At 38.4% G+C, this 24,993-nt stretch overlaps 12 protein-coding genes across 12 annotated transcripts in view; 6 read left to right on the top strand and 6 right to left on the bottom strand.

Annotated features, from left to right (window-relative positions):
• The window catches only part of RHIMIDRAFT_229488 (MFS general substrate transporter), a gene marked incomplete at its 3' end in the record, with an annotated part of 6,299 nt that extends 4,137 nt beyond the window's left edge, over positions 1 to 2,162 (top strand). The window contains exon 6 of the mRNA XM_023607641.1: positions 1,356 to 2,162. Coding sequence (XP_023463845.1) covers positions 1,356 to 2,162 — 807 coding nt within the window. The remainder of the gene's footprint in view (positions 1 to 1,355) is intronic.
• Positions 2,163 to 2,317: 155 nt separating this feature from the next.
• RHIMIDRAFT_240243 (RNI-like protein) lies at positions 2,318 to 3,690 on the bottom strand (the record flags this gene model as incomplete). The annotated part of the gene is made up of 2 exons (XM_023609336.1): positions 2,318 to 2,734; positions 2,800 to 3,690. 2 exons carry the CDS (start codon positions 3,688 to 3,690, stop codon positions 2,318 to 2,320), a joined length of 1,308 nt encoding a protein of 435 aa, XP_023463844.1.
• Positions 3,691 to 5,199: 1,509 nt separating this feature from the next.
• Positions 5,200 to 5,961, top strand: RHIMIDRAFT_261741 (uncharacterized protein). The gene has a single exon (XM_023611563.1). The coding sequence runs from the start codon at positions 5,335 to 5,337 to the stop codon at positions 5,692 to 5,694; it is 360 nt and encodes a 119-aa protein (XP_023463843.1). The 5' UTR covers positions 5,200 to 5,334; the 3' UTR covers positions 5,695 to 5,961.
• A 116-nt stretch (positions 5,962 to 6,077) lies between these two features.
• RHIMIDRAFT_261739 (uncharacterized protein) lies at positions 6,078 to 8,464 on the bottom strand. Its single transcript, XM_023611562.1, has 8 exons — positions 7,995 to 8,464; positions 7,845 to 7,933; positions 7,567 to 7,786; positions 7,424 to 7,517; positions 7,278 to 7,374; positions 6,381 to 7,226; positions 6,233 to 6,324; positions 6,078 to 6,184 (listed from the first exon to the last, which is right to left on the bottom strand). Exons 1-8 carry the CDS (start codon positions 8,055 to 8,057, stop codon positions 6,132 to 6,134), a joined length of 1,554 nt encoding a protein of 517 aa, XP_023463842.1. The 5' UTR covers positions 8,058 to 8,464; the 3' UTR covers positions 6,078 to 6,131.
• On the bottom strand, positions 8,446 to 9,936 carry RHIMIDRAFT_261732 (uncharacterized protein). The gene is made up of 3 exons (XM_023611561.1): positions 9,348 to 9,936; positions 8,848 to 9,300; positions 8,446 to 8,786 (listed from the first exon to the last, which is right to left on the bottom strand). Exons 1-3 carry the CDS (start codon positions 9,672 to 9,674, stop codon positions 8,529 to 8,531), a joined length of 1,038 nt encoding a protein of 345 aa, XP_023463841.1. The 5' UTR covers positions 9,675 to 9,936; the 3' UTR covers positions 8,446 to 8,528.
• Positions 9,937 to 11,111: 1,175 nt separating this feature from the next.
• RHIMIDRAFT_261725 (uncharacterized protein) lies at positions 11,112 to 14,177 on the bottom strand. The gene is made up of 11 exons (XM_023611560.1): positions 13,530 to 14,177; positions 13,087 to 13,473; positions 12,776 to 13,033; positions 12,588 to 12,713; positions 12,437 to 12,533; positions 12,255 to 12,373; positions 12,065 to 12,194; positions 11,709 to 12,014; positions 11,588 to 11,661; positions 11,328 to 11,528; positions 11,112 to 11,274 (listed from the first exon to the last, which is right to left on the bottom strand). The coding sequence occupies exons 1-11, from the start codon at positions 14,161 to 14,163 to the stop codon at positions 11,177 to 11,179; spliced, it is 2,430 nt and encodes an 809-aa protein (XP_023463840.1). The 5' UTR covers positions 14,164 to 14,177; the 3' UTR covers positions 11,112 to 11,176.
• Positions 14,178 to 15,941: 1,764 nt separating this feature from the next.
• RHIMIDRAFT_315165 (alpha/beta-hydrolase) lies at positions 15,942 to 18,081 on the top strand. The gene is made up of 2 exons (XM_023614979.1): positions 15,942 to 16,365; positions 16,437 to 18,081. Exons 1-2 carry the CDS (start codon positions 15,979 to 15,981, stop codon positions 17,916 to 17,918), a joined length of 1,869 nt encoding a protein of 622 aa, XP_023463839.1. The 5' UTR covers positions 15,942 to 15,978; the 3' UTR covers positions 17,919 to 18,081.
• Positions 18,058 to 20,091, top strand: RHIMIDRAFT_261713 (uncharacterized protein). The gene is made up of 5 exons (XM_023611559.1): positions 18,058 to 18,423; positions 18,499 to 18,583; positions 18,634 to 19,072; positions 19,124 to 19,423; positions 19,479 to 20,091. Exons 1-5 carry the CDS (start codon positions 18,340 to 18,342, stop codon positions 19,975 to 19,977), a joined length of 1,407 nt encoding a protein of 468 aa, XP_023463838.1. The 5' UTR covers positions 18,058 to 18,339; the 3' UTR covers positions 19,978 to 20,091.
• RHIMIDRAFT_240237 (uncharacterized protein) lies at positions 20,080 to 21,293 on the top strand (the record flags this gene model as incomplete). Its single annotated transcript, XM_023609335.1, has 5 exons — positions 20,080 to 20,189; positions 20,242 to 20,414; positions 20,469 to 20,566; positions 20,618 to 20,895; positions 20,957 to 21,293. 5 exons carry the CDS (start codon positions 20,080 to 20,082, stop codon positions 21,291 to 21,293), a joined length of 996 nt encoding a protein of 331 aa, XP_023463837.1.
• Positions 21,294 to 21,441: 148 nt separating this feature from the next.
• RHIMIDRAFT_285730 (HAD-superfamily hydrolase) lies at positions 21,442 to 22,541 on the top strand (the record flags this gene model as incomplete). Its single annotated transcript, XM_023613309.1, has 5 exons — positions 21,442 to 21,463; positions 21,544 to 21,627; positions 21,678 to 21,790; positions 21,840 to 21,987; positions 22,036 to 22,541. The coding sequence occupies 5 exons, from the start codon at positions 21,442 to 21,444 to the stop codon at positions 22,539 to 22,541; spliced, it is 873 nt and encodes a 290-aa protein (XP_023463836.1).
• Positions 22,542 to 22,547: 6 nt separating this feature from the next.
• On the bottom strand, positions 22,548 to 23,300 carry RHIMIDRAFT_205941 (uncharacterized protein; the record flags this gene model as incomplete). Its single annotated transcript, XM_023606866.1, has 4 exons — positions 22,548 to 22,838; positions 22,894 to 23,074; positions 23,127 to 23,198; positions 23,266 to 23,300. 4 exons carry the CDS (start codon positions 23,298 to 23,300, stop codon positions 22,548 to 22,550), a joined length of 579 nt encoding a protein of 192 aa, XP_023463835.1.
• Positions 23,301 to 23,359: 59 nt separating this feature from the next.
• Positions 23,360 to 24,898, bottom strand: RHIMIDRAFT_261704 (uncharacterized protein; the record flags this gene model as incomplete). Its single annotated transcript, XM_023611558.1, has 4 exons — positions 23,360 to 23,679; positions 23,733 to 24,027; positions 24,075 to 24,512; positions 24,563 to 24,898. 4 exons carry the CDS (start codon positions 24,893 to 24,895, stop codon positions 23,381 to 23,383), a joined length of 1,365 nt encoding a protein of 454 aa, XP_023463834.1. The 3' UTR covers positions 23,360 to 23,380.
• Between the last annotated feature and the right edge of the window lie 95 nt (positions 24,899 to 24,993).

Raw genomic sequence — 24,993 nt, 5'->3', positions numbered from 1 at the left:
AACCCAACTGTATGCAATGTATATATATATTTTTGTCCATGTGTTGTATATATTTTTATAATAACTCTTTTTTTTTTGCTTGCTATTTCTTTTTTCCTTTTGCTTAAATTGTGTAATACGTGTTACGATAGGAGAAAGAATTTTTTTTTTCTTTCTTTCTAAAGATTCCACGCAAGGGTTGTTGGGAAATCCAAGTGTGAAAAAAAGCAATGCACTTTATCTCTTTCAAAAGCGATGTCTTCTTTATTTCTTTTACATCTTTGCTTATAGATATTTTCTTTTTCCTGGGATCCAAAAAGTACAAATGTATTTCCATTTTAATCTTTCCCGTTTTAAACAGTTACACCTAAACATGTTTGAACCATTCCACTTTTTCTTCTTAAAAGAGCGAATTACACTAGAGTAAATATAAAAAAATCAGATAATTGTGTATCCGATCAACCCGCTTCTTATAACAAGATCAGATAATCATACTTTTTTTCTTTTTTTTTCTTCTTTTATTCTTTATTATAAATGAATACAACAGAAAAGCAAGAAACGAATTCAGAAAAAGTAGCCATTGAGTCAATAGACAATGAGAAACAAAAGCAGACTTATGGAGGCGACACTGCCCTTGCCAATGCTCCCTGGAAGTTTAAGATCATTGCCCTTGTCACGGCTTTGTTATTTCCTTGTAAGATCACGATATACAATAGTTTACCTAACTAACATATCATCTCAGTGGGATCACACTTTTCTGCTAGTGCTTTATCAGCCATGAAAAGATCCATTGTGAAGGTAAACAAGCATTCATTTTTTTTATATGGATGGTCTTTTAATAAGTTAAACTATAGGAATTAGCCATTTCTAATACGAAATATGGTGTTATTTCTGCCTCTGTCTCAATTATCAATACAATTTTCCCTATTGCAGGCGGTATCTTCATTGACATGTTTGGTTCTGTCTGGGGTACCTTGGCAATTAACTGTATGATCATTCTTGGTTCTCTCTTGACCGCCCTTGCTGCCAAATACAAATCTTACGCTCTCATGGTCGTTGCTCGTGTGGTCTTTGGTATTGGTAGTGGTTTGATTGTGACCATGCAAGAATCTCTACTGTCCAAATGGTTCCGTACAAAGCATTTATCTATTGCTATTGGTCTTCAGCTATCCATTAGTCGTCTCTCGACCTTTTTGGGTACACTCGTTGCGAACCCAGTCGCTTCTGCCACAGGTGACTGGGTCTGGGCTTTCTGGCTTTCATTCATCCTTTGTGGCTTCTCCATCATCATGAACTTAATCTATGCCCTTGTCGTGCGTCACCTTAGGGGTCAAGTAACCCTAACAAAGGAAGAACGTGAAGCTTTGAAGCAAAAGAAAACATTCAAATGGCGTTCCATCTTCAAGTTCCCTACCATCTTCTGGCACATCATCTTGATCGAATTCATCTACGCTGCCGTCTGGTCCTCTTTCCAAACCATCTCTACCGACTTGGTCATCATGCACTTTGGTAGCGACAAAGTCTTGGCTGGTTACAAGGCAAGTGCATCTCAAGTCGTGCCTATTGTCGCCACTCCTATCCTTGGCTTCATCATGGACTATTATGGTTGTCGTGTTCTCATCCTATTGCTTTCTGCCGTCTTCTTGATCCTCAGTTCAGGTTTGCTTGGCTGGAGTTACGTGGATGCTACCGTCGGCATGGTCTTCTACTCCATATCCTTGGCCTTTGGTCCTATTGCCATGATTACCTCTATTGGTATGGTCTTGCCCTCTGAATATATCGGTACTGGTCTGGGAATCTACAAGAGTGCCAATAACGTAGGCACCTCGATTTTGGATGTGGTCGTAGGTGTCGTTCAAGACAAGACTGCCAATCAGAGCTACGTCAATGTCATGCTCGTCTTCATCATCCTTGCTGCTATTGGGTTCGTCTTGATTATCGCCCTCTGGGCTAATCAGTTCAAGTTTTACGGTAACTTGCTCGAAGTCAGACGTACCATTCGTACGATGCGTATGCAAGAAATTAACGACAAAGAACTCGAATATACCTCCAAGGGCATGGACCCTTACACCGATACACCTACCAGATGGACAAGTTATCCTATCGTTGGTTCCTTTGTTGCCGCTCTTTTAGTTGCCTGGGTCTTATTCTTTGTTTATTCCATACATGAATCCAGCGCTTAGAAAAAGGGAAAAGAAGAAAAAGTTTTTTATTCATAATAATCATATACTACTACTACTTATTACTATTATTATTATTCTACAAGTGTGATTGAAATGCTAATAAACATATAATGCTAGAATGATTTTTTGTTTTTCATGTACGATATATCGTCGTCTTATTGAAGGCTAGGCAGGTTCCAAGTGGAAGCAGAGGGTAAGGAAATATCTGTTGATGGTAGATGGACTAGTCGAGGATGAGGATGTGTTGGGATGTTCGTGTCTGTATGGTTTATTCTACAAATTGTATAATATCTTTCAATATCAATAAAGAACTTCTTTTCGCAATGATTAATTATTTCGAGGATTCTATCTGCTTCATCCAAATCATAAGTTACACCCAAACATAACTCCTTTAGGCGCGATAGTCTCGATAATAACTGATGAATAGAGTCCGATGTGAGAAGGTCAAGTCCACTGACATTCAATGTTTCAAGTTGGAGGTCATTGTCGTTCAGCAAAAAAGCGTGATCAGTGAGTAATCGACAGCCCGATACGTCCACGTGTCTTAAAGAGGGACAGTGAGAAAGGAAGAGCTATACATATCGTACAGAAAATCGATGAATGCTCAAGACAGACGTATTCCTTTATTTATTTTTACCTGCATTGCTTGATTGGTCACGCCTGTCTGGTAAGCAAGTAGTAGCGTCTCTAGTGATGTACATTCTATGGCCAATCGAAAGAATCCATCGCTACTATTCACTTGATTACATTCGCTCATATCGAAATAGACAAGCGACTTGCTTGAATCTGCAATTAATCGTAAATGATGAGATGTCAACTGACTGATATCACGCATACGGAGGTGTGTCAGTTGTGGTGCTTTCCTAAAATACCTTGTCAGGGCAGTACTCGACAATGACGTACAGTGCTCGAGACCAAGGTCGGTGAGGTGAAGACATTGTCCAATGGCATCCAAGATGGCGTCGTTTATATCTGTCAATCGGATACATTGTAAAGTACTTGAGTGCCGTTGAATGATATCGACCATCATTTGAGCATCCATCTTCCCGCAGCCATAAAGAACAAGTGATTCTAGTTGATTCGGTGACATGTGCAAAAGAGGTTTTATTGCATCACTCGATAAACAGTAACATTGAGACAGATTAAGCGAGCGTAAATAACGACTAGAGGCAGCAATCATAGGATAGACGATATAGTCTTGCGTGGCTGCATTGGAAAATTCAAGTTCCCTCAGGTGAGGAAACAAAAAGGATTTGAAAAAGAGTCGCTCTAAGCTATGTTCTTCTCGTGCTGACCATTTAAATTTCCAAACAAGTTTATTATACGCCGTATTATTATCCAATGTGTTTTTAATTTTACGTAACGTTCGAAGTGAAGTTGGATTTAGCGTTCGCCAGAGCCTCTCAGATGCAAATCGATAAAACACTCTACAAGTCAATGCTAGACTAAAGAGGTCCTTAGTATCTACAAAGCTACATAGAATACTGGCAATTTCAGCTATTAAAAGTGGATGATTATCGTATTGCATTGTAAAAATAATAAAAAAGAGGGACAAAAAAGGGATAAATTACCAAGTTCCCACAAATTTATTTATTTTTGTTTACACTTTTTTATTACTGAATACATAGGTTGGACCTTGATCCCATTTTGGCATTGCACTAGGATCTACTTACTAACGTTTGATTTTGCATTAGTGCATAAACAACAATACCGTTACCGCACTTACTACCAACTGTACATCTTTCCAGGTCACCTTTTACCAGTTGACTCAGCACATGATGCTTGCCAAACATGTAGAGAACAAGTTGTAGTCACGCGTCGTAGACATCGAGCTCGGCGAGACAAAGGAAACGAAGTCTCCATCAGGTACAGAGACAGAAAGTGATGCAGACCTCGTTGCATAAATTTCGCAGCTTTTTCCCCTTCGCCTATTGAACATTGAACGCATGGACAGGGAATATTCCCATTGCCACGCCCTTCAGAAAGGAATGAAAATCTGGACTTCGAGATTATAAGAAACTTTTCAGCTATGCTTGCCCAGTGCAATCCCTTCGCACGTATTTACCGTCATACATACAAGATATTAAGTAACCATGAGAGCTTTAGCATCAGCAATGAGGATACTGTATTTTTATTAATTATTGACGTTGATTTTATAAAACATTGTCATAAAATAAAAGAAAATATTTACGTAAAAAGACGACAAAGAAAAATACGTTTGAATAAAACGACATCATGTCAAAAAGAGAGATAATGAGTATATGTAGAAAAAGAGGGAAAGAGTATGTTAGTATTAGAGCACATATCCTAATATTAGTTTTACTTACCACCAAGGTGCATTCTGGGGAGGGTAGCGATAACTACCCAGGATAGTTTAAACAAAAAAAAAAAAAAAGAACGGAGGACAGAGAAAACCCAGGGCATCAGAAGAGACTATTGGGGAACGTTCCAGATACACGCCAGAGAGCAGAGAGGGCGGGACAAGCGAGTCAGAGCAAGGACCATGAGGACAGGCTAGTTTTGATTGGTGAATCTTTGAACACTCAGAGGGACATTTGATAACTGCTGTAAAGAAGCAAAAAAAGGGCTCTTTTCCAAACAAGCTTCAGGATCGAGCACTTGAGATAAAGAAATCATATCAAATAGAAGCAATCTATATCGTGACCATTCAAGAATATGCATTGCCAAATATGAATAAAGAATTTAAACTTTTACAAGAGACTAAAGAGGACTATTGCTAATATTAAGTTAATTTCAACTCCAAGACAGCCCACCGGTTAATAATACTGTCAAATGGGATAGTGAGCCATATTCTTTTTGTATTTGTAATTACTCAGATAACATTACAATGGTTTCAATACGACATCTAAATTTGGAAAGCACGACATTCAGTCTCATTATTTTTTGAAAATACAGTATATCCATGGATGTCAAGGCTGGTACTAGGAAAATACTCTTGGTGACGACGAATTTACATTTCGTATAGCATGAATTTTGTTCTCACCATTGAGTGCATTTATTTTCGATCACAGGCGAATTTACTTTCCGGAAAGAGTGTATATCTAATAAAGATGACTCTACCGAAAGCGAGACATCCTACATTATCATCAATCCTTTGATGAGAATGAGGCTAATTGAAGAAGGCAATAGATGCACTCACAATTTGCCAACAATGGAAGAATCTGCTGCAGTTATTTCTATTGAGTATAGCGACAGAACCTTCCGTAACATCGTTCTTACCTTGAGAGGAAGCAATAGAAATGATAGTCTTGATCAAGGATGTGATTTTGAGCAAGGCTTTCAATTTATCGACCAGACACATGCTGCATATATATATACGAATAATATATTCTGCTATTTCCTCAGCATACAAGTGGAACTAGAGACTGTGCCTCTCCTCTTCCCTCTTTACCATTACTTCTTTGATCACCGTTCCAGGGGTTTAGTTAATGATTCATGGCCATCTTGTGCCATTTTAATATCCTTATCCATTACTTTTATGAAAATTGCTACTCTGATCGTCAGTTTTTAATAAAAGTGGATCACAATAGGATGTGCAGTGTGTCTAAAACAGAAAGAGTTTTTCATTTCAGGATACAAAACGTATTGCTGAAGAAATCAAACAATGTAACAGGGAGACTGAATGTGTTTATGTTGACGAGTTTTTAACAAGTCAGATTTGTAATAAGTGTACGACCAAGCATATTACCAATATATCTATTGCTGAGAACAAAATGTCCTCAAGTGTGGATCTTGTGGTACGGTGTGGGATCGTGATATGAACAGTGCATTAAATATATACCACATCTTTGTGTACAAATCAAAACATGACAATGAAAGCCCTCTCCCTTTCAAGAGACTAACAGTATTCCCGACTATAATGTACTGTCCATAGCGGCAGTGCATTCCTTAACACCTCGGTAAGTATAAAATGAATAAGACGTTATTTTTTATTCATTCGTCTTCTAGTTACTGAATGATTTTGTCTCTGTATTCCTCAATATTTTCATACGTTAAAATGACTATCATTCAGTGTTAATCTATGTTTCCTTATTCATTTTTTATCTTACCCAAGTCTCGTTTTGTCAAAGGTTTCTTGGTCAAGGGACAAATATTCTTCTTGCCTTCCCAATTTGTTAAGCAGCGTACCCAACTGTCATAACTAAAAACAGCGTGTTATTCATAGTTTCTTTCTTTCTTTCTTTGTTTCTTTATTACCCCATGACATGACCATATTTTGAAATGGCAGGCCTGACTACTTCTTCGAGCGTAATAGGATCCAAAAAGCCAGGTAAAGGATTATCATATTGATTCTCCTCTTCTTCTTCGTCCTCTTCTTCTTCCATGCCTTCATTTTCATTCGGTATATCTTGAATAGGCTCTTGATTACGCGTTCTTCTTGTCGTTCGCATGCTCATTGTGAATGTACCAGAGTCATCGTTATAGTCTTCAAAGTCATCTTCATCGTCATCATCATCGTCGCTTCCCCAGTTTCTTGTTCTTCTTTTCTTTTTCTTTTTCTTATCTGCAACCACGGGTGCTGCTCTAGCTCTTTTTCTTGTTGTGCCTGAAGATGATGTGGGTGACGAGGATGAAGCACCACGACCTGTGCCATGCTTGTTATGTGTTCGAAACGTTTTCTCCACGTTACCATCTGCTGTTTTCTTGTCAAACAAGTAATGTGCCTTGCCCTTTTCATCCAACACGTAATTAGGGTCCTGGATTTCGTTCGTCTCGACGAGTAGACGATAAAAATTGGAGCATTGATAACCAACACGGCCAGGGATTGTCATGGAGAAAATACCCCATTGGCCATTAGCACCGACCTCCTTAAGACGTTTAAAGAACAGCTTGCGCTCTTCAGCGCTCCATTGACCTTTACGCTGAACCTCACCAGGAGCATTGAATCGGTAATAGTAACTGTTTGGGTTTTCATTGATCATAGAGTAAGCACGGATACGAGCTTGAGACCAGCCTTCGAAAGCCTTGTCGAGCTTATCCTGGTTATCTTGGGCTTGACGGATGGCTTCGTCTAAACTAAGACGGCCACACATACGGTATTGTCTGTCTATCTTTTTAATAAACAAGTTCAATCATACAAAAAACTAGACTTACTTTTTAGCGGTATCATTAGTGGTCTTCTTTAAAGTTTCAGAACGTTTCTTTAACAATTGCTTATAAGCCGTCAGTTGCTCTTCACTCATAGCATTACCTATAAAAGAAAGTTTAGTGATCATCTAAATTGCCCTGGATACACATACGAGACACTTCGACTTCGGGCGCATGCTTTGTTGCGATCGTTCTACGAATATCCAAGAGATAATTAGGCTGGGTAAGACGAACGATGACTTCTTCCTATATATAAAGGTGAGTGGTGTGTCTCTACAGTGTTTACATTACCTACCTCGTCGTGACCACAATCGACAAGCATGTCAGATATTTCCTCATCTGTCAAGTGATCATAAACTCCCTTGATCTTTTTCGATTTACGCTTGTATTCTCTCTTTTCAAATTCTTGAAACTGACGTTGTTGAAGCGCAACGCGTTTTTGAATAATGTCCATTTCGGACTCCGTTACTTCTTCACCAAACATGTTCTCCTTGCGCACCTTTTCGATCTTTTCACTGTTCAAAAACACGCGTACTGTTAGTCTCATCAGGCAGGAATATATATGTTTTTTACTTTTCAGCAAGGTCAATCTTGAATGTCGATTCCTCTTCTTCTTCTTGTTCTTTTTCCTTTGTTTCGAGTGCCAATTGACGTAGCTTGTTCTAAAGTAGACATAGACTGATATTAGACAACAACTCTTTATAAGCATAATCTAATATTTACAAGAACAGGACTAACTTGTACAGTCTCTGGAAGCGGTGTTTGCTTCCAATGTAGCTTTTTCATTTGAATCTGATGACCATCTTGATGAAAGAAAGTTAATGGGACACATTTGACATAAAATTTTTTTCTCCTTTTTCTCATTCCAAAATGAATGAATGAAAAAGAAAAAAAACTTTTTGTTTCTCGAGTGGCTTAAACAAGTTAAGCAAACCAAAAAGTTATAGTTTACCTTCTTTAAAGAACTTGGATACTAGTTTTTCTACTTCTGGCGTGCTTTGCTTCTTTGAACGAACCATATCAATAGTATTTGTACAAAAAAATCAAAGGCACCTCAATTTTCGCGTTGGCAAGAAAAAAAATCACGAGGGGTGTATAGGGGTGTGTCTAGGGATATCATGGATTAGGGACGAGACTTTTAACCAATAAAACTAATCCTTATCCATCATTTAAGCTGTATGTGGTATGAATTGAACCCAATGAATGTATATACAAGAAAATGTTTATTATGTACAAATAAATTATTTTTTTGCGCAATTAGTTGTTAAGTGTCATGAACTCATCAAAAAAATCGTTGGGGTCATTCTGAGGTGAGGGACTAGGTGTACAAAGGGTACTATCTGAATACGAAGATGAGCCATCTAAGAAATTGAGCTGATAAAGATCATGATGAGGAAAGTGTCGCTTTGAATGTTTACGCGGTAAAAGATCTGGGACAAACTTGTTGCGATAGAGATCAAGTGTACGCTGAAGCAAGTTCTTTCTGCCTGCCAAATGCTTAGGGTTCAACCATGCCTGTTGTACACGATAGGTTATTAGATTTGCTTTTCCTAATAAATGTGTTTTCATTTTTTACCAATTTCCAAGCGATTTCGTTACACCTTGACTCTTCTATCCATCGAATGCTTCCGTTGGCAGGTGCATGTATGGCTCTCGGAAAAGGGCAATTTGCCTTACGAAACTCATCACTGATATCATCCAAGGATACTGTATCGAGGTTGATCTTGATCCTTATCCTCTGTCCCTGTTCATCCATCATGATTGTTTTAGGCAACGGTTCAATCTGTCTCGACTTTCGTTTTCGTAGTGTGCCATTCATTAACTTTTCTTGACGAGCGACACGACGAGATCGCATACTGGGATATCTATTACGATACGAGTCTACCGCACGCTGAATCAATCCTCGTTTTCCCGCAATCTCCTCTTGATTGAGCCAAGCTAGTTTCCACCCCAAGATGTTGCACTCTGTCTCATACGCCCATCGGTTACCGCTATATTGATCCTTTTGTACGTTGGCTCGAGGATAAATCTAGATATGATTAAATAAACAGAAAAAAGAAAAAAGATAAACCTTACACAGTTTTCATTTTTAAACTTTTCGTCCATGATATCTAAATCTGACACTTGGTGAATATCGATGCGTATTGAGTATCGTTTCACAGTTCGATTATGTGAGCAAACAAATGATATCCATTCAATGCCTTCCTTGAGTTCAACTGAATCCATATGTTTGACAGCTTCCTTTTTAAGTCGTTTTCTCTTTTTTACTTTTAAAAGAGTCTGTTCAATTGACTCAATCTGGTCATAGCTAAGTAACTCTAATAGTGGTTCAGCTTCTGTTGGTAAAGAAATTATGTCTTGCAATGAAAGTGCAATGGGTGAATCAGGTAGGGTGGATGTCATAAATAAAAAAAGAAGAAAAAACCTCTAAGCTCCACCGGAATAAAAAAGAAGAGGAGGAGAACAAAAAAGTTTTATGACGGAGAGAAGACCCTTTCCTATCTCTTTCTTTCTTTATCACACAAATAACACAAAAAGGCTTCCAAAGAATAAAACACGTGGCAAATTAATCGCTAAGCAAATGCAGTTAATTTTGAGCAAGTGTAGACGACAAGACTAGGTTAATTTTAATTAAAAACTTCACTTGCCGTCATGAGGTTTTCTGCAGGGTTAAATGAGGATTTGTATTTCTTATCTTGAACTTTCCTTGCTGCCATGTAAAATGTTCAGAGTAAGAGCCAGTGCTTCTTAACGACGTGAGAATACATCTAAAGCTTAGGGCCCGATTCCAGAGCCTTCTTTGGACGTGGTTGGTCGTCTCGGTCTTCAAACATTTTTGGTTGGTACTAGTTGTATTTGGATGTTGATTCTAAATCATTTGTATGTCATACCTTAAAAGACAGTGACAAACAACGAAGGACCGATAATTTGGTACTAGTTTAAATGTCCCTCAAAGGAGAGTACACACTGGGACACATATTTGATGTCCCGAACCTCCTCTAGTAGCATAACATTGGATCCATGTCTTCTAAGAATACAACCTATTCCTCTAATAAGCTCTTGGATCAGCGCTACGTCTTCTTCTTCTTTTTTTTTTTTTGCTTTCTCAAGTTACGCAGTCGATGTGTGCTATTGATTGTGAAAAGACAGCCCCATTTTCCGAAAAGGCCGTTGAGATAGCTTGGGCAAAAAGCATCAGCAGTTGTTACTTCATCAGCTTCCTCTCTTCTTCAGAATCCATCCTTTCTTCATGATTATAGTAGCTACTTAATTCCTTTGGCGAGTTTAATATGAATCTACCATATCTGATAAGAATAATAATCAATCTGGCAACAATGAATGTATTATAATAACATCAGTGACGACATTATATAGTTTTCAGCTTTTTATAAGGAATCTAATTCGAAAGTTATTGACTTATCTGACCATTTCAAATATAAAACTAAGTACAAAGACATTTTCTAAAAAATGTCCTGACTGACATCGTCTTGAGCGGTTAAGGTCACTGTTCGCTTATAACCCCCTTCAGAAATATGAATTTTGAAAATGCAAACGCGTGATGATGCATTGCATAATGGCTGAATGCAACTCTCTAGCTTCCATATATTCTTAATTCATTATTGCCCTAATGTCTCTAAGCATAATAGCTTATGTTATTTGTTTACCTCTGTAATGTCCTACCATTCTCACTAGTATTTATCACTCTGGTTGTAGTAGGGTTCAAAGCAAAGCGAGAAGGAGGTGGTTATCTGTTTCTTAATAGTTCAATCTATTTACAATTGTTATCAAACAAAGTATATCTTATTACACAGAGCAATAATGCAAAAGATGTAAAGAATACAAAATAGTCATAATAGTTTACAGCTGTCTAGCCTCATTGTTTACATTTGCCCTAAATAGTTCATTTAGGTTAAAAGTTGCTCTTTGTTTATTTCTGCTAATCGCAATAATATTTTAGCTGCTAGCATTTGTATTTTGTCTTCTACAGACGAATGTATGATGTCTACTCTCCACGGTTAACTTTCATCACTCTATAAAAGCCCAATTTCTTTTTACCTTCAAGCCATTCTTTTGTATTGATCAATTCACTCATAAAGTCATTAAATAGCAATGATTCTTGTCTCTTGTAACTCACGTTCAGAATGGTTTCAATGCCTAAGAGTAATGCCTTCTGACACTGAGCAGCTTGATAATATCGCATAGAAAACGCAAATTCAAAATATTCTCTGACAATACGACGTTTATCGGGCGTATTTGCTTTGGAAGTGGGAATGTGGTGAGTCTCAGCCTTATGTTCCTCTATATCAGCAACTTACTTGAACTGTGCATAATGATATTTAAGGTCATGATGAACCTTTCAACTACATTGGGATTATTTCCAATCCAGTACCTATACAGCAAGTAAGTACATAAACATGTACATTTTATATATCATACTTCAATCGGCCTTGGGATCCTTCCCACCATCCGACGAGTAAAGGGAAAAAGAAGACAGGTCCTGCTAGCCCAGCTAGACGATTCTTTTGTGCTTTGGGTCGATTCCTTTCAAGCTCTATTCTTTTAGAAACAAATAACGACACGCCCAGTTGATCTGCTAAGGCATCTATCTGTTTTTCTGCCCCCTTTGTTTTATCTGTAGGCACCCATCCTGCCAACTCTCTTACAGCCAACGCAATCGAGGCTAGTATGGTTTGTACTTGCCCCATATTTGTATTTCGATCATACATTAGATCAATCATGTACCTGATGAGTATAAGCATTATATCAAAACAGAACAATCAGTCACTCTTTACCCTGTAACCACATCTGGTGCACCCACTATTAATGCTTGAAGCGCATCTTGTTGCAACTGTCTAAAGTCCTCAATCTCGTACGTCTCTGGAAAATACACAAGATATTTTGCTAGTTCCTGTCCGCATTCCTCTAATAAATCATTATTACCATCTCTTTGTATGGCCCTCCAAAAACCTCTCATATACTTACTTAGAGCTGTTCCAACTCCTATTGATTTTCGGATAATCGCTTCTGCTTCATTTAACCCATTCCTTAGACTGACCGGGTCTTCTGTATGACGAAGATACCGAACCAAATCTTGTACAAACCTATATGCATGTCGCACACGCCCCTTAGAATCTTTTGTGTATTAAAAATATACATGCTCTTACGCAGGTTTTTTAGACATCTCTTTGGACTCTTGATCACGTCGAAGTCCTTCATCATCCGATTCATCCTCCATGGCATAAGCCTGAAATTCATCATCACCTTGACAGAGAGATAAAGAGTAAGTAATAATGACAAAAAATGAACTACGCTTACTGTCATCTTGTGGGTGATAAGCGGCGTCTGGATCCAATTCCATTTCTTTTTCTTCCTGGTCTGTATTTTCTTGTTCTTCTTCAAAAGAAGCAACAGGTACCACTTGTTTGTTCTGTTCATCATCCTCTAATAGCAATACCCACATGACTTCGATCAGTTTCCTTGTCACATATACATATACGCTTTACCTTCCGTCTTGAATACAACCTGTCTAAGCGCCTGTAACTCCTTATCCTCATCTAATAATCCCATATTCAAAGCATTCTCTTTATCTATTCTACTCGACGTTGCTTCTGCCACAAGAGCTCCTAGTTTGGCTGTTTCTATATCCCCGCTATCCAAGTAGAACGTGACGCTTCGAATGAGTCGGGTATCTGGCATAATATGGTATCTGATGTCGTCATCCTCCAAATAGCTCAAAAGAACCAAAACGCTTGTAGATACATCTATAATAATAAAGTTCAATATTATCACGTTATTCCCTTAAGCTTTTAATTACATCTTTTCTCTCGTAATGATGCATGCTTGATAAAGACTGTATCTGACCAAGCATGAACCACCTGCTTTGTGCATTCAGTCCAATCATTCAAGCCAGCGTGTTTGGCCGTGGCAGTTGCTAGTCTGGCCAGTGTTTGATCTGCTAAACTCCATCTGGCTAGCCGAACGAGGGCACATATAAGAAAGTCCTTGATGCGTGCCTGCTCTTGCGATGTGAACAAAATACATGCGACTTGATGAGCACGGATATGATGAGTGAGCGCATAGTGCAGGATTGATTTGGTAACAGTATCAAACGAGGATAACGTATTGTACATGCGCTCAAAGATGGCTGGGAAGGCGTCTGATGACTGAATGGCGACCGGAATGGTGGATGCAATAACACTATCTATTGAATGTTCACGTCAAGCTTTGGTAGATCAAGACTTTTTTTTTACTAAATACCTTCATACCCTTGTCGTATCATCTTACAGAGTAACTGAGACGTGAATTCAACTGATTGCGATGCATGCTGTGCAGCCAATTTGGTCAACTTTGGATAAAACTGCTTGTCGCTATACCAGGCTTCGCTCTGCTGGTGACCACCAAACGCGTTAACAAGTCGACCAGGAACAGAACAGAGCAAAGTGCAAAACAGGTCAACTTGACCGTGTTCTATCTGGGAAGGATACAACTTATATGCACCCAGTGTGACATGCTTTAGACCAGCTGTATAGGCTTCGAGGGTATCCAAGGGCACTTCTTGGGCAATGCACTCTAATAAAACTGTCAAGCTGGTTTTGGCCATCACAGCGCCGATCTCAGGCCGTTGATCTTGAAGCCACAAGGTCGAGAGTAGCTTTTCTCTATGTGGGCTTAACGAAAAAGTCCAATTAGGCAAGATCGTGTGAAAAAGATGCCACAAGTGTCTTCTCCACGCTTTGTGTTGAACCAGAGCTAATTGTTGTGATGCCGTTAGTGGTGACTCTGTGACTTTAAGCCAGCCAAGAGGTATTTGAATGCATTCAAGGACCTTGTCTAAACTGTCGGCATGTGTCAGTTGATCAAGCTGAGTGATGAACTCTTGTGTGGTGGTCATTAATTCAGTTAAAATGCTAAAATAGAAATAATCATTTTTCCCTCTTTAACAAAATGGACCAAATATATTTACTGAAAATATGTATTTATTGTAGACAAGTACAATAAGCTGTCTCATAGTCATCGTTTCAAAGTTAAGCGCATCAACTTCCCCTTCTTTTGAAACAACTCTTTTTCATTTTAAAGATGCTTCGACATTTTATCAAGCAAAAGTCTAAAAAGTCGAGATATGTCAACATTACTCGTCCTTCATTTAGTTCAAATATTACGCCAAAGTACTTTTTTACTCTTTATCCTGTGTTGAAGAGGGGGTACACAAAGTCATTCATTATAGTTGACATTCTATATTTGTGTAAAGTCTTTGTTTATTCCGGACAATGGTCTTGTAATTCTTTTATTAAATATATTTCCTTTTACTGTGAAAAGAGTTGTCTTCAGGGCATTGTAATCCTATTTTATATAGAAAGAAGAGTGAAACGATGTATGAAAAGAGAAAATGATCTATTTATACATATGACGCATCAATGAAGAAAGAACGACCAAGCTTCTTCGCAAAACGGGTACACGAATCTACTCGTTCAGTGGTTTACACTGTGCCGAAAAGGGCTTGTAGAGTATTTAGGCAACTCTAAATGGGATGTTCCTCCATGGTTCTCTTTACTATCAGATTTTATCCATCCGCTACATTCGCCGAATAATCTTCTTCCCCTGGTTTTGGGGAACTGTAAGTTAAAATCTTAATACGTTACATTCAAATGTTATTCTATTACTATTGGTACCATGTGGCATCCAAATCCCGACATTGGCAACCCCATTCAGTTCAGAGGCTTTATTCTTTAAGAAAATCACTGTTCAAAAAAGAAGATTTATGCAGACATCTTTTTAGATTGTAAACATTATGCTCCCTTCCTGCTGTACATATGCTTGGGTTATTTTATAATTTCACCAAGGATTCACTATATAATATAAATCGTGATCTTCTCACAGTCTATATCTGACAAATATGGGAAAACACTGACAACCACGTTACAATAACATCTTTAGCTAAGCACATGAATCAATAAAACAATAATTTTTTAGGACCTATTCAATATGCGTCCTAAAAAGAGATACAGCTTAACCCTAATAGGTCGTGTTAGCCAACAGTCGAAAAAAAAAACTTATTTCAAATGCCATTGAGGGATTGGTAGCACTTTTGCATTCCCTCCAATCAATGCAAAAAGAACTTTGATACAGAAAAGGAAACCACATCCAGGGCCGGAGCGGAGCCAAATCCTATTGTCATAGGAACGACCGGCAGTAACAACGCTGGCACAAAAACCAAAAGATGGCGAATGTGTGATGCTTTTGGGGTTACTGATGAATATCCTGTCGTCATCGTCACCCAAAATACTTGTCTTTTTTTAGTATAAGAATATATTTTTATTGTATTCTAGGTGGAAATATAAGTCCCGGTTTGAAGGATCTATAGTCATCTCGCCGTATCATTTGTGTACCAATATCATATAAAAAAAATAAAATAGAGAAAAGAACTGTGTGTAACAATGATGTACACAAAAAGTCATGAGAACATATTTCTCCACTTTTTGTAACTTCAAAGGGACCCCATTGAATGTGTGTGTAAGGCTCATGTGACATAATACTCATTTCATATATTTATATAGAGTGCAGATCTCCCCCCTCTTTTGTAAAAAATATATATTACCATAGAAACAGGAACCCCAACCAAATTTAAATTTATAAAAAGGAAATTTATTTTTCTCCGTTCTCCCCTTCTCTCTCTTTTTTTCTTTTCTTTTCTCATTTTTAAATTTATATGCCAACAAATAAAAACAATGAATCCTCAGTCATATCATATCATGAACCTTCTTTACTACCGCAGAATGTAGCGAGTATGGTCACCACAGTGTCGTTAGCTACGCGAGTATCATTAAAATGCTCTTCTTTACTTGTGGATACTATCTTTGGTGCAGCCAAATATGGCACTTCGATGTCCCTTTGTCTTTCCAGGAACGCTATCACTCATGCTATTTCTACTGCAAAGCATTTACATTCAAACGACCAAGACAATCTATTTATAAAAACACTAGAGAAATATACCAATGCAGGATTGGACTGGGTTAGCCATACGTTTTCATTGGCTGAACTTTTGACCATCTCTGGTATCCAGTTTACCTCACGGACGATTCAGTCCACTTTAAAGGTAGAGACTGCGCGTACACCCTAATTGATTTTTGTATTCTATATTTATACATTTTTTTTTTTTTGGCTTAGGCAGCTGAGGAGTCAGTGCGCATATTCGATAATATCTTTGGATCCAATGAAACATCACGCGCAATAGCTTATATCATCACACGTCTCAACAAAGAGTTCCTACATGACCCAGACTTTGATCTAGCTAAAGCAGGCAGAATAGCTGTCCTGACTGGCCTGACCAAGGCGTTAACTGCGTTTGCTGTTCTTCAAAATGTCACTTATAAGCGACGAACCATACCCTCAACCTTATTATGGGAAGCCAACGTGGGCGAAGATCCTGAAGAAAGACAGAGACATGTCCTTCAGTTCAAGCTCAACGAAGATGCCCCCCCATCTTATTATTCCACCTACCATACCCAGCGCCGGTTTTCGATACCGGTTCAATTTTATTGCGACGAAACCAAAAAATGTAATTCCATGCCGATATTATACCCCATTGCACATTTCATCAGATACGCCAGCGCTGCTTACGGAGAATCATTCATGCGTATCCTAGGTATTGGCGATATTCCCGCGACATTACCCAACGACCATCACCCAAACCACCATGCCTTTGCTCATCACACAAACAACTCTGTTCAAGACATCCTGCTATCGACCTACACCGACCCTTCACCCTTTTTGAAAAACTCTGCACTAAACGCACTCGTGCACTACGTCACCGTCGACCATACAGCCAAGGCTATCGTCTTGACCTGTCGAGGTACTCTAGGCCTCAGCGACCTCTTGACCGATCTCAGCTTTGATTATTCCGAATTCACCGTGCCCGCAACCGACCAAGTCTTCATGGCGCACAGCGGCATGCTCAAGGCCGCTCAATTTCTGGCCAAGCAAAAGGGCAAAGTATTCCAAAAGATCCGACAAGGCATGACAATGTATCCCGACTATGGTCTCGTCCTCTGTGGCCACTCCTTGGGCGGAGGTGTTGCCAGTTTGCTCACGGTCCTCTGGAGCCAAAAGAGGGGCGCCAAGTTCACAACATCGTTACAGTCCGGCCTGCCGCCTGGCCGATCCATACACTGCTACGCCTATGGTCCTCCTGGCGTCATGTCGCTCGATCTCAGTCACTATTGCCAGGGACTCGTCACCACCGTCGTACACGGCTACGATTTTGTCAGCTCCCTCAGTTTAGGTCTCCTCCAGGACTTTAAAAACGTTGCGAGGAATCTTCATGCGGAAGAAAATGTGACAGAAGAGATCATATCGAGAGTGATGCAGAGAATGAAAAAGAGCCAAGAAGAAGAACAAGATGATGATGAAGATCAGTGGTTTTGGGCAATGATCAAGACCATGCGTGCTGATATGAATGCAGAGAAGATGTATCCTCCAGGTACTGTCTACCTGATCACAACAGAGAATGGAAAGGTGCGTCTCAGTCGTTGTGATGATGTGCACGCTAGATTTTCGGAAATTGTCTTTTCTCGTACCATGTTTATGGATCATTCACCTTATTTATATGAACAAGCTATTCAGAAACTATATCAAATAAAACTAAAATGATGCAGTATTTTGTCTTTTTCTTTTTCTTTGAGATGATTACTTTCTTTTCATATTTGCTTTGAATAATGTAACTCTTTTCGTCTTGGCACACAAGTAATTCTTTACAGACAAATTTCAATTGAAAACTTGTAAAATAAAACCCAGTCGAAAGTCACAGGGCTCTCCCTATATAAACCTCGCAAGGATCATCAGACCCCTCCCACTCTTTTTTCCCTCTTTCTACCACTTTATTTCACCTAAAAAGCTTTCAAATTCCGAACTTTTTTTTTTCCAATTCCCTTTTTCTTCGTACCCCTTCTTTTTTTTTTTCTTTGTTGTAAATTTGTTATTATTCAGTATATATAAGCGCGTGTTGTCTGCTCCCCCCTTTCCTCTTCTTTCCCCCTTCTTTTACTATTTTTTTGCCCTGATATATATATAAATGGATTTATCTAATATGCTGAATGGCCCATCGAGGCCAAAAGAAAACCACCTGAGACCCACTATGATGGGCAATGATAAAACTGTAACATCAAAAAAAGGAGAGAGAGAAAAACGTTCTAAGCGAGTCACATTAACCCAGATCATTGTATAACTTTAGGCCCTTTATCAATTGAGCGCTTCCTTAAATACCGTTAAAGCGAGAGATCCAAAAAGATTGAATGGATCCTTAAAACGAGACCGAGGTAAATACATGATATATATAAAATGTCTTTTTGTTGTTAACATATAAAAGATACCACTACAGTAACCACCATAACACCGTCACCACAAACATCATCTATTCTCTTTGGAGACCCCCTGCCTCGTATCAAAGAGTGGCGGCCCAAGCTATCACTCAGATCCGTACCTATCCACCAACACAAACGAATTAGACTTGACCCACAGTATACCCAGCCAGAGATTGAACTCGAGACACACGAGATTATGTACCAAGGTTTTGAACCGAGAACGTTATTGCTCGAGCCCAATTATGAGCTGCAACGAGTTCATGCTCGAGGTGTCTTTGTGATGCTGGCTAAAAGAAATATTCAGCCTACATTTATCTTTCGATTACCCGAACATGCTTGGGTCAAAGATTTATCGGGTTTAAGAAAGACAGCATCATTTGAAATGAAGACACAAGAAGGAGAAATCTGGGAACTGCATATCAAACCATCAAGAGATACAGCAGAGTAAGAGAAAAAAAAAGAGAAACGATACATATGAGACTAACCATAGAATAGATATAGAGGCTATATGTTTGGATTTCTAATTCGACAGATAGATATGGTGCGTAATGTGAAAGATTGCGTACATGAATTGGTTCGTCATCGTAAATTACCACTTGTACTTGATTTAGATGATACCCTAGTACGATTAGTGGGTAACGAAAATGGACGATTTGTGCCAGAAGCAGATATACCCAAATGTGAAGATCGTGTGGCTGTCCTTAAGGATGGTAAAAGAGTTGTCTTGACAGAACGTGTGCGTGAATTTCTGGAATGGGCACAACAACTGTTTGATATCTCTGTCTGTTCACTAGGGTAAGACAAATAATAATAATGACAAACAAAAAAAAAGGGCTCATGTGTATGATAGTGACCAAAACTATGTTGAAAATGTAATTGACGTGCTAGATCCTAATCGTGTATGGATCAAGGGTATATTGTATTCTGCTAGAGCCGAGCATGACTATATCCGTACATCTCCCGAACCTGGCAGACCACCTAAAGACCTACAGGCGCTTTACTCATTTTGTGCTCTTCGTGACCAGTCACTCGGTTCAGGATTTTCTCTTCCACTGATACTTGATGACGAAACAAGGATGTGGCCAGCAGAACAGCACGACAATATCATTGAAGTCAAGGGACAATTAAATAGTGAAGTGTGGACTGTATCACTCTTCCCTGTCGTACAAGAAACGTTACTATATGTGCATACAGAGTTCTTTCGCCAATACGATACTTGGTATGCAAGGTCACAAGATGCCGAACATCAAGGCTTAGTTTACCCTAAGCCACCACCCAGTGCGATATCCATCTACAAAACTTACCTAAGGCATATCTTACGAGACATGATTGCTGCAAAGAAATCATAATGTATTATAGCTCTTTACCTTCCTTTTTTGTTTATAGTTGCACAAACTGAATAAATAATCCAATTCTGTCTCTTTTTTTTTGAATCTCTTCTTTTCTTTTCAATGATCTCCATTTTACCATGCAAGGTGAAGTTACTTCATTTCCCTAGATCGCACTTACACCACGTCACCCATGCCATTGTCAAAGCTTGTTTCTTTCAAGACATGAACGAGTAAGTTTAATCGAGCTTTTAAAAGAACATCAAAGATTAACTTGAGCCATAGCCTAAATTATTTTTTTTCATTCACAGAAAATGCTTTTGAGATATCCATTGTAGCCAATAAACAGGTGATCGATCAAGACTTTATTCCACCACTGACCATGACACAATGTCATGATATGAAGTATTCAAATGACATTTACCGAGTACTGCAGGTGGATGATGAGGGTGGACAAGGTAAGGTATACACTTTGACTCATGTGCGGAAATTGAATTATTGTATTGTTGTAGGTGCAAGTGGAAAACGAATCAGTGACATATCTGAACCCTTAGCGCAGGGTAAATTTTCGATTTTTTACATGTCGACGTATCAAACGGACTATGTGCTGGTAAATATCAATAAAAAATCGGATTCAAGATAAATAATATTGTATACATAGGTCAAGGAGAGACGACTGAGACAGGCGATAGAATTGCTAGGGCAATTAGGATATCAATTTGATCAAGATTCGCTAGAGTCTTATTTAGGTGATTCGCCTCCGTCCAATAGCCACACAAGTCAAGAAGATTTGAAAGAGGAGGATTTCGAGAAATCAGTCTTGACAGACGAACTCCAATGTGTCGGATTGAACCCTCATCTACGGTCAGAGTGGGCCATGACTGTGCTTAAAATTTTGTCATATCCAGAACTGATCACGCCTGATGGTGATAGCAGGAGGTATTTGGGAAATGTATCATGTGAACAAGACAAATAATGCTCTCTCTCTCTCTCTCTTTAGGTTCTTTTCGTATACAGCATCAAATGAAGGAATTTCACTCATCGCTAATCAAGCCATTCTAGACCTCTTTTCAGAAGCAGATATCTTCCAGGATGAAGAATCACCGAGGTACCGCGTAATCCAGGTCAATTTAGCTGGTTCTAATCTCGATCGATGCGGTATCGTCTGGTCCATCTCGCGTCCTTTAGCTGCTCACATGAACTTGCTGTATTTGAGTACATTCAAGAGCGCAAACGTGCTTGTCTCTTCGGATGATTTACCGAGAGCAGAAGAGATTCTGGCAAACGATCTCAAGAAAGGAATGATGGCAGAAGTTATATTAGAACCAGAGTTATAATAAATAGTATAGACGCACATTTAGTATTTCATTGTCAAGGAAACGGAGGAGCAATGTTTAACCGCATTTAGAAAAAGATTTTTTAGATTTAAAAAAGTTGTGAGTCACTCTATTCTTTTCACCCTTTTTTTCCCTTTTTCCATCAATTATGGTTCAAACTAAAGACTTGGGTAATACACTCAATTGTCAAGCCATTTGTTTTGATAATTGACCTTGTCTATAGTGGATCAACTATTACGTATTCCAACAGTTCATATTCATAATAAGGCAGTAGTCATTGATAAATTGACAACAATCTTAAAAGATGGACCTAGTCAACTACATTTTATAAGCGGTAAGCTACTTTTTAAATAAGTCTTCTTAATTATGTACGCGTCTATGTAGACTTTGATATGACTATGTCACGTCATTGGATTAGAAACAAGGCTACAGACGCATTAGAGCGAAACTCTTCGTCACACGGTATTCCTGCTAGATATGACAAGATGACACCCGAGGTAGGCTTAGACATATTCGTTTGAAAAAAGAAGCTAATGATTATCAAAGTATAAACAAGAGACAGCCCGTATCTATAACAAGTATTACCCAATCGAGATAAATCAAAACATGACGCATGATGAAAAGGTACCTTATATGATCCAGTGGTGGACAGAGGCACACGAGAGCATTATAAAGCAAAGAATATCCAAAAAAGGTAAATAACCAAAAAAAGAAAAAGGGGAAGGCTAATCATAAGGTATAGATATTGAAGCCATGACAGAACAAGTTAAACTTGAACTAAGACCAGGAGTTGATCAAGTGTTGACCGAATGTCAGAAAGCATCTATTCCCTTTCTTGTCTTTTCTGCAGGTATTGGAAACATCATTGAAGTGATACTGAAGAGAGTGGGTCTATACTTTGATAATATGCATATTGTGAGCAACATGATGATCTTTGATGAACAAGATATATGTATAGGCTTCAAAGATCCCTTGATTCACGTATTCAACAAGTCAGAATTTCAATTAGAGACATCACCTTATCATAAACTGATCGAACAACGAACGAATGTGATCCTGATGGGAGACAGTCTGGGTGATTTACAGATGAGTCAAGGAGTGGACCATACCATCTGCTTGACCATTGGATTTTTAAATCATGACTTCAATTCACTCAGAGACAGCTACTTGAACGCATTTGATATCGTCATTGAAGGGGATGCGAATATGCAACCGGTGATCGAGCTGCTTCAATCATTCAATAAATAATTTATTTTATAAGAATGCACAACGATTCCTTTTCTTTGGTCGCACAGGAGGTGACAGCACTGCCCTAATCGCTTCATCAAACACGTTCTTGAGACCCTTTTGTGTAAGAGCAGAGCATTCGAGGTATTTTACTGCGCCAATGTCCTTAGCCATCTGAAGGCCTTGAGGGTACGAGATAGGTGCCATACGCTTTTGTTTTAAGCGTTCGATCGTATCTCTATCTTCACGTAAATCTAATTTGGTACCAACGAGGATGATTGGAATATTAGGTGCATGATGACTAATTTCTGGATACCACTTTTATATATGATTAATTTTACATATATTGGTATATATTTATAGTATTACATACCTTTGTTCGCACATTTTCAAAGGATGCTGGGCTTACAAGTGAAAAGCAACAGAGAAAGACGTCTGTTTGAGGATAAGATAAAGGTCGAAGTCGATCGTAATCTTCTTGTCCTGCTGTATCCCATAAGCCAAGATTAATAGGTTTACCGTCTACCATGACATTAGCAGAGTAGTTATCAAACCTAATTGCATTGTCAACAACACACATTAATTAATAAATGACATCAATCTTACACCGTAGGAATATATTCTCCAGGAAAAGCATTTGTTGTATATGAAATCAACAGACATGTCTTTCCAACAGCACTATACAAAAAAGGTTTAGCTCTTTATTCTTTCTCTCTTTATTATTGTTATGTGTTGCTATAGTTACCCATCACCAACGACTACACATTTGATGGATTGCATTTATAATAAAAATAATAAAAAGTGAAAAAGAAACAAAAAAAAAGTTAATTTTGAACCCACTCGTGTGTAACTCTGTTTTATTAAATAAAAAAATTATCGAGTGCTATCGAGCAGAGTTCAAAGGGCTGATGAAGATCCCTTGTAAAGACAAATCGAATTGATTTGACAGTAGGTCGAGTACAGTCAATGTCTATTTTGATACCATAGCTTAGCTGAGAAAATCGACGTATGCTGCATTCTTGCCATGATCCATACAGTTCATGCTGGACATGAACTTGTAAATCATTTGAATCCAGTGTTTCAGAGGTGTACAGAGTAATCCTTTTGGCTAGCATGTCTCCAACCATATAAAGACCAAAGTAATCATCTTTTTTAGGTACTTTTTGTGCATAGTTTATGAGTACACATATAAATGTTATATATATAAACTACCTCTGTAAGAGTACCAGCATGTTTCTGTATCCAGATCAACTGCTTTATGATAAGAATGGTAAAGTATTGTGTTCTTGGCAGGTAAATGCACTTGTTTGTTGAATACGCTCTCATAAGATATCATATTGGCATACTGAAAATCAAATGTCACTGGTGGTATAGGGGGTATTGTATCTATGCTTGTAATAAATAAACACTGATCATTTATACAACTACTCTTCACATCCATCACTTGCGCTTCTCCGTTATTCTCTCTTTGTGTACTGGATTTATCAAGTAGTAAAAGTGCGTCATACTGATTTTTTTTAATAATTTATCTCTCTCTCAATGTCTCACACTTACCACTTGACCTGCTACTTGTTCTCTATCTTTACTATCACCTATCATCTCAAACTGACTATTGCCTGTTGTGGTGATAGGATTAGATATGATATAAGGATACTGACCAAGCCCAATAGCAAAATGAACATCGTTCGTATGATCGAAGGCACTGTTGTCTAAAAACTGTTGAACTTGATCCTTGGATACAAACGCGCCATACCGCAGATCAGCGTATCCAGTATGTATCCTTTCTGTTCTAAATCGCCATGTCATTGTATCTATCGTATCAGATAACCTTGTGTTCACAATCCATTGATCGGGATGTCGTACTGCATGTGTATATAATGAATCCATATAAGGGTTAAGCCAACTGTTGTCTTGGAAATAGCATCGATTCAATCGACTGTCGACACATGCTTCAAATTTTGTCTTTCCCGTACTTTCTTTTATATTCAATCTCTATAAACAAAGTCAATTCATGTTTTTAACAGCAGAATATACGAGCTTGCCTTATTGTTATCACCAAGAGATATGCCAGTACGATTGTACACATAGATCTCTTGGATATAAGGATATTTTGATAGATAATTAACCACTTCCTGAACATCCTCAGTTGTCTTTCCTTCGATAATCGCTGCAACATAATGATCTGGTGATATTGTATAGGGTGTGTAGAGACTCTGTTTTGTCACCAAATCTTGTTGAAATGGCCAAATAACAAATGGTACGTTGTGTGATTCTGATGATATGCTAATGTTGTTGTGCTTGTTGCTATAGTAACCAAGTAATATCAATGTTACTGTAATAAATAAAGCGCAAGCAATAAGTTTGGAAGTGGTCATGGTTAAATAAAGGAAGAAATAAAAAGAAAAAAGATCCGGGGATAAAGGGCTGTGTAACTTCCCTATAAAGGAGAACTTAACAGGATGAAAGTAGCAAT

This window comes from Rhizopus microsporus, assembly GCF_002708625.1.
Source record: "Rhizopus microsporus ATCC 52813 unplaced genomic scaffold scaffold_15, whole genome shotgun sequence".
In the NCBI taxonomy this organism is placed as follows: domain Eukaryota; kingdom Fungi; phylum Mucoromycota; class Mucoromycetes; order Mucorales; family Rhizopodaceae; genus Rhizopus; species Rhizopus microsporus.
This window is presented reverse-complemented; position numbering and strand designations above follow the sequence as displayed.

Excerpts from the sequence above, each read along its gene's own strand:
- RHIMIDRAFT_261739 (XM_023611562.1), bottom strand. The coding sequence starts at position 8,057 with ATGAAAAAGCTACATTGGAAGCAAACACCGCTTCCAGAGACTGTACAA. Across the intron at positions 7,227-7,277 it reads ACTAATGATACCGCTAAAAA|ACAATACCGTATGTGTGGCC; the intron begins GTAAGTCTAGTT and ends AAAGATAGACAG. Across the intron at positions 6,185-6,232 it reads TTTGACAAAACGAGACTTGG|TCATTTTAACGTATGAAAAT; the intron begins GTAAGATAAAAA and ends ACTGAATGATAG.
- RHIMIDRAFT_261741 (XM_023611563.1), top strand. The coding sequence starts at position 5,335 with ATGGAAGAATCTGCTGCAGTTATTTCTATTGAGTATAGCGACAGAACC.
- RHIMIDRAFT_315165 (XM_023614979.1), top strand. The coding sequence starts at position 15,979 with ATGCCAACAAATAAAAACAATGAATCCTCAGTCATATCATATCATGAA. Across the intron at positions 16,366-16,436 it reads CGATTCAGTCCACTTTAAAG|GCAGCTGAGGAGTCAGTGCG; the intron begins GTAGAGACTGCG and ends TTTTTGGCTTAG.
- RHIMIDRAFT_261732 (XM_023611561.1), bottom strand. The coding sequence starts at position 9,674 with ATGACATCCACCCTACCTGATTCACCCATTGCACTTTCATTGCAAGAC. Across the intron at positions 9,301-9,347 it reads AGTTTAAAAATGAAAACTGT|ATTTATCCTCGAGCCAACGT; the intron begins GTAAGGTTTATC and ends AATCATATCTAG. Across the intron at positions 8,787-8,847 it reads ACGAAATCGCTTGGAAATTG|GCATGGTTGAACCCTAAGCA; the intron begins GTAAAAAATGAA and ends CGTGTACAACAG.
- RHIMIDRAFT_261713 (XM_023611559.1), top strand. The coding sequence starts at position 18,340 with ATGGATTTATCTAATATGCTGAATGGCCCATCGAGGCCAAAAGAAAAC. Across the intron at positions 18,584-18,633 it reads ATCCTTAAAACGAGACCGAG|ATACCACTACAGTAACCACC; the intron begins GTAAATACATGA and ends AACATATAAAAG. Across the intron at positions 19,073-19,123 it reads CCATCAAGAGATACAGCAGA|ATATAGAGGCTATATGTTTG; the intron begins GTAAGAGAAAAA and ends ACCATAGAATAG.
- RHIMIDRAFT_261725 (XM_023611560.1), bottom strand. The coding sequence starts at position 14,163 with ATGACCACCACACAAGAGTTCATCACTCAGCTTGATCAACTGACACAT. Across the intron at positions 12,374-12,436 it reads GAGATGTCTAAAAAACCTGC|GTTTGTACAAGATTTGGTTC; the intron begins GTAAGAGCATGT and ends ACATGCATATAG. Across the intron at positions 11,275-11,327 it reads TACAAAAGAATGGCTTGAAG|ACATCATACATTCGTCTGTA; the intron begins GTAAAAAGAAAT and ends CGTGGAGAGTAG.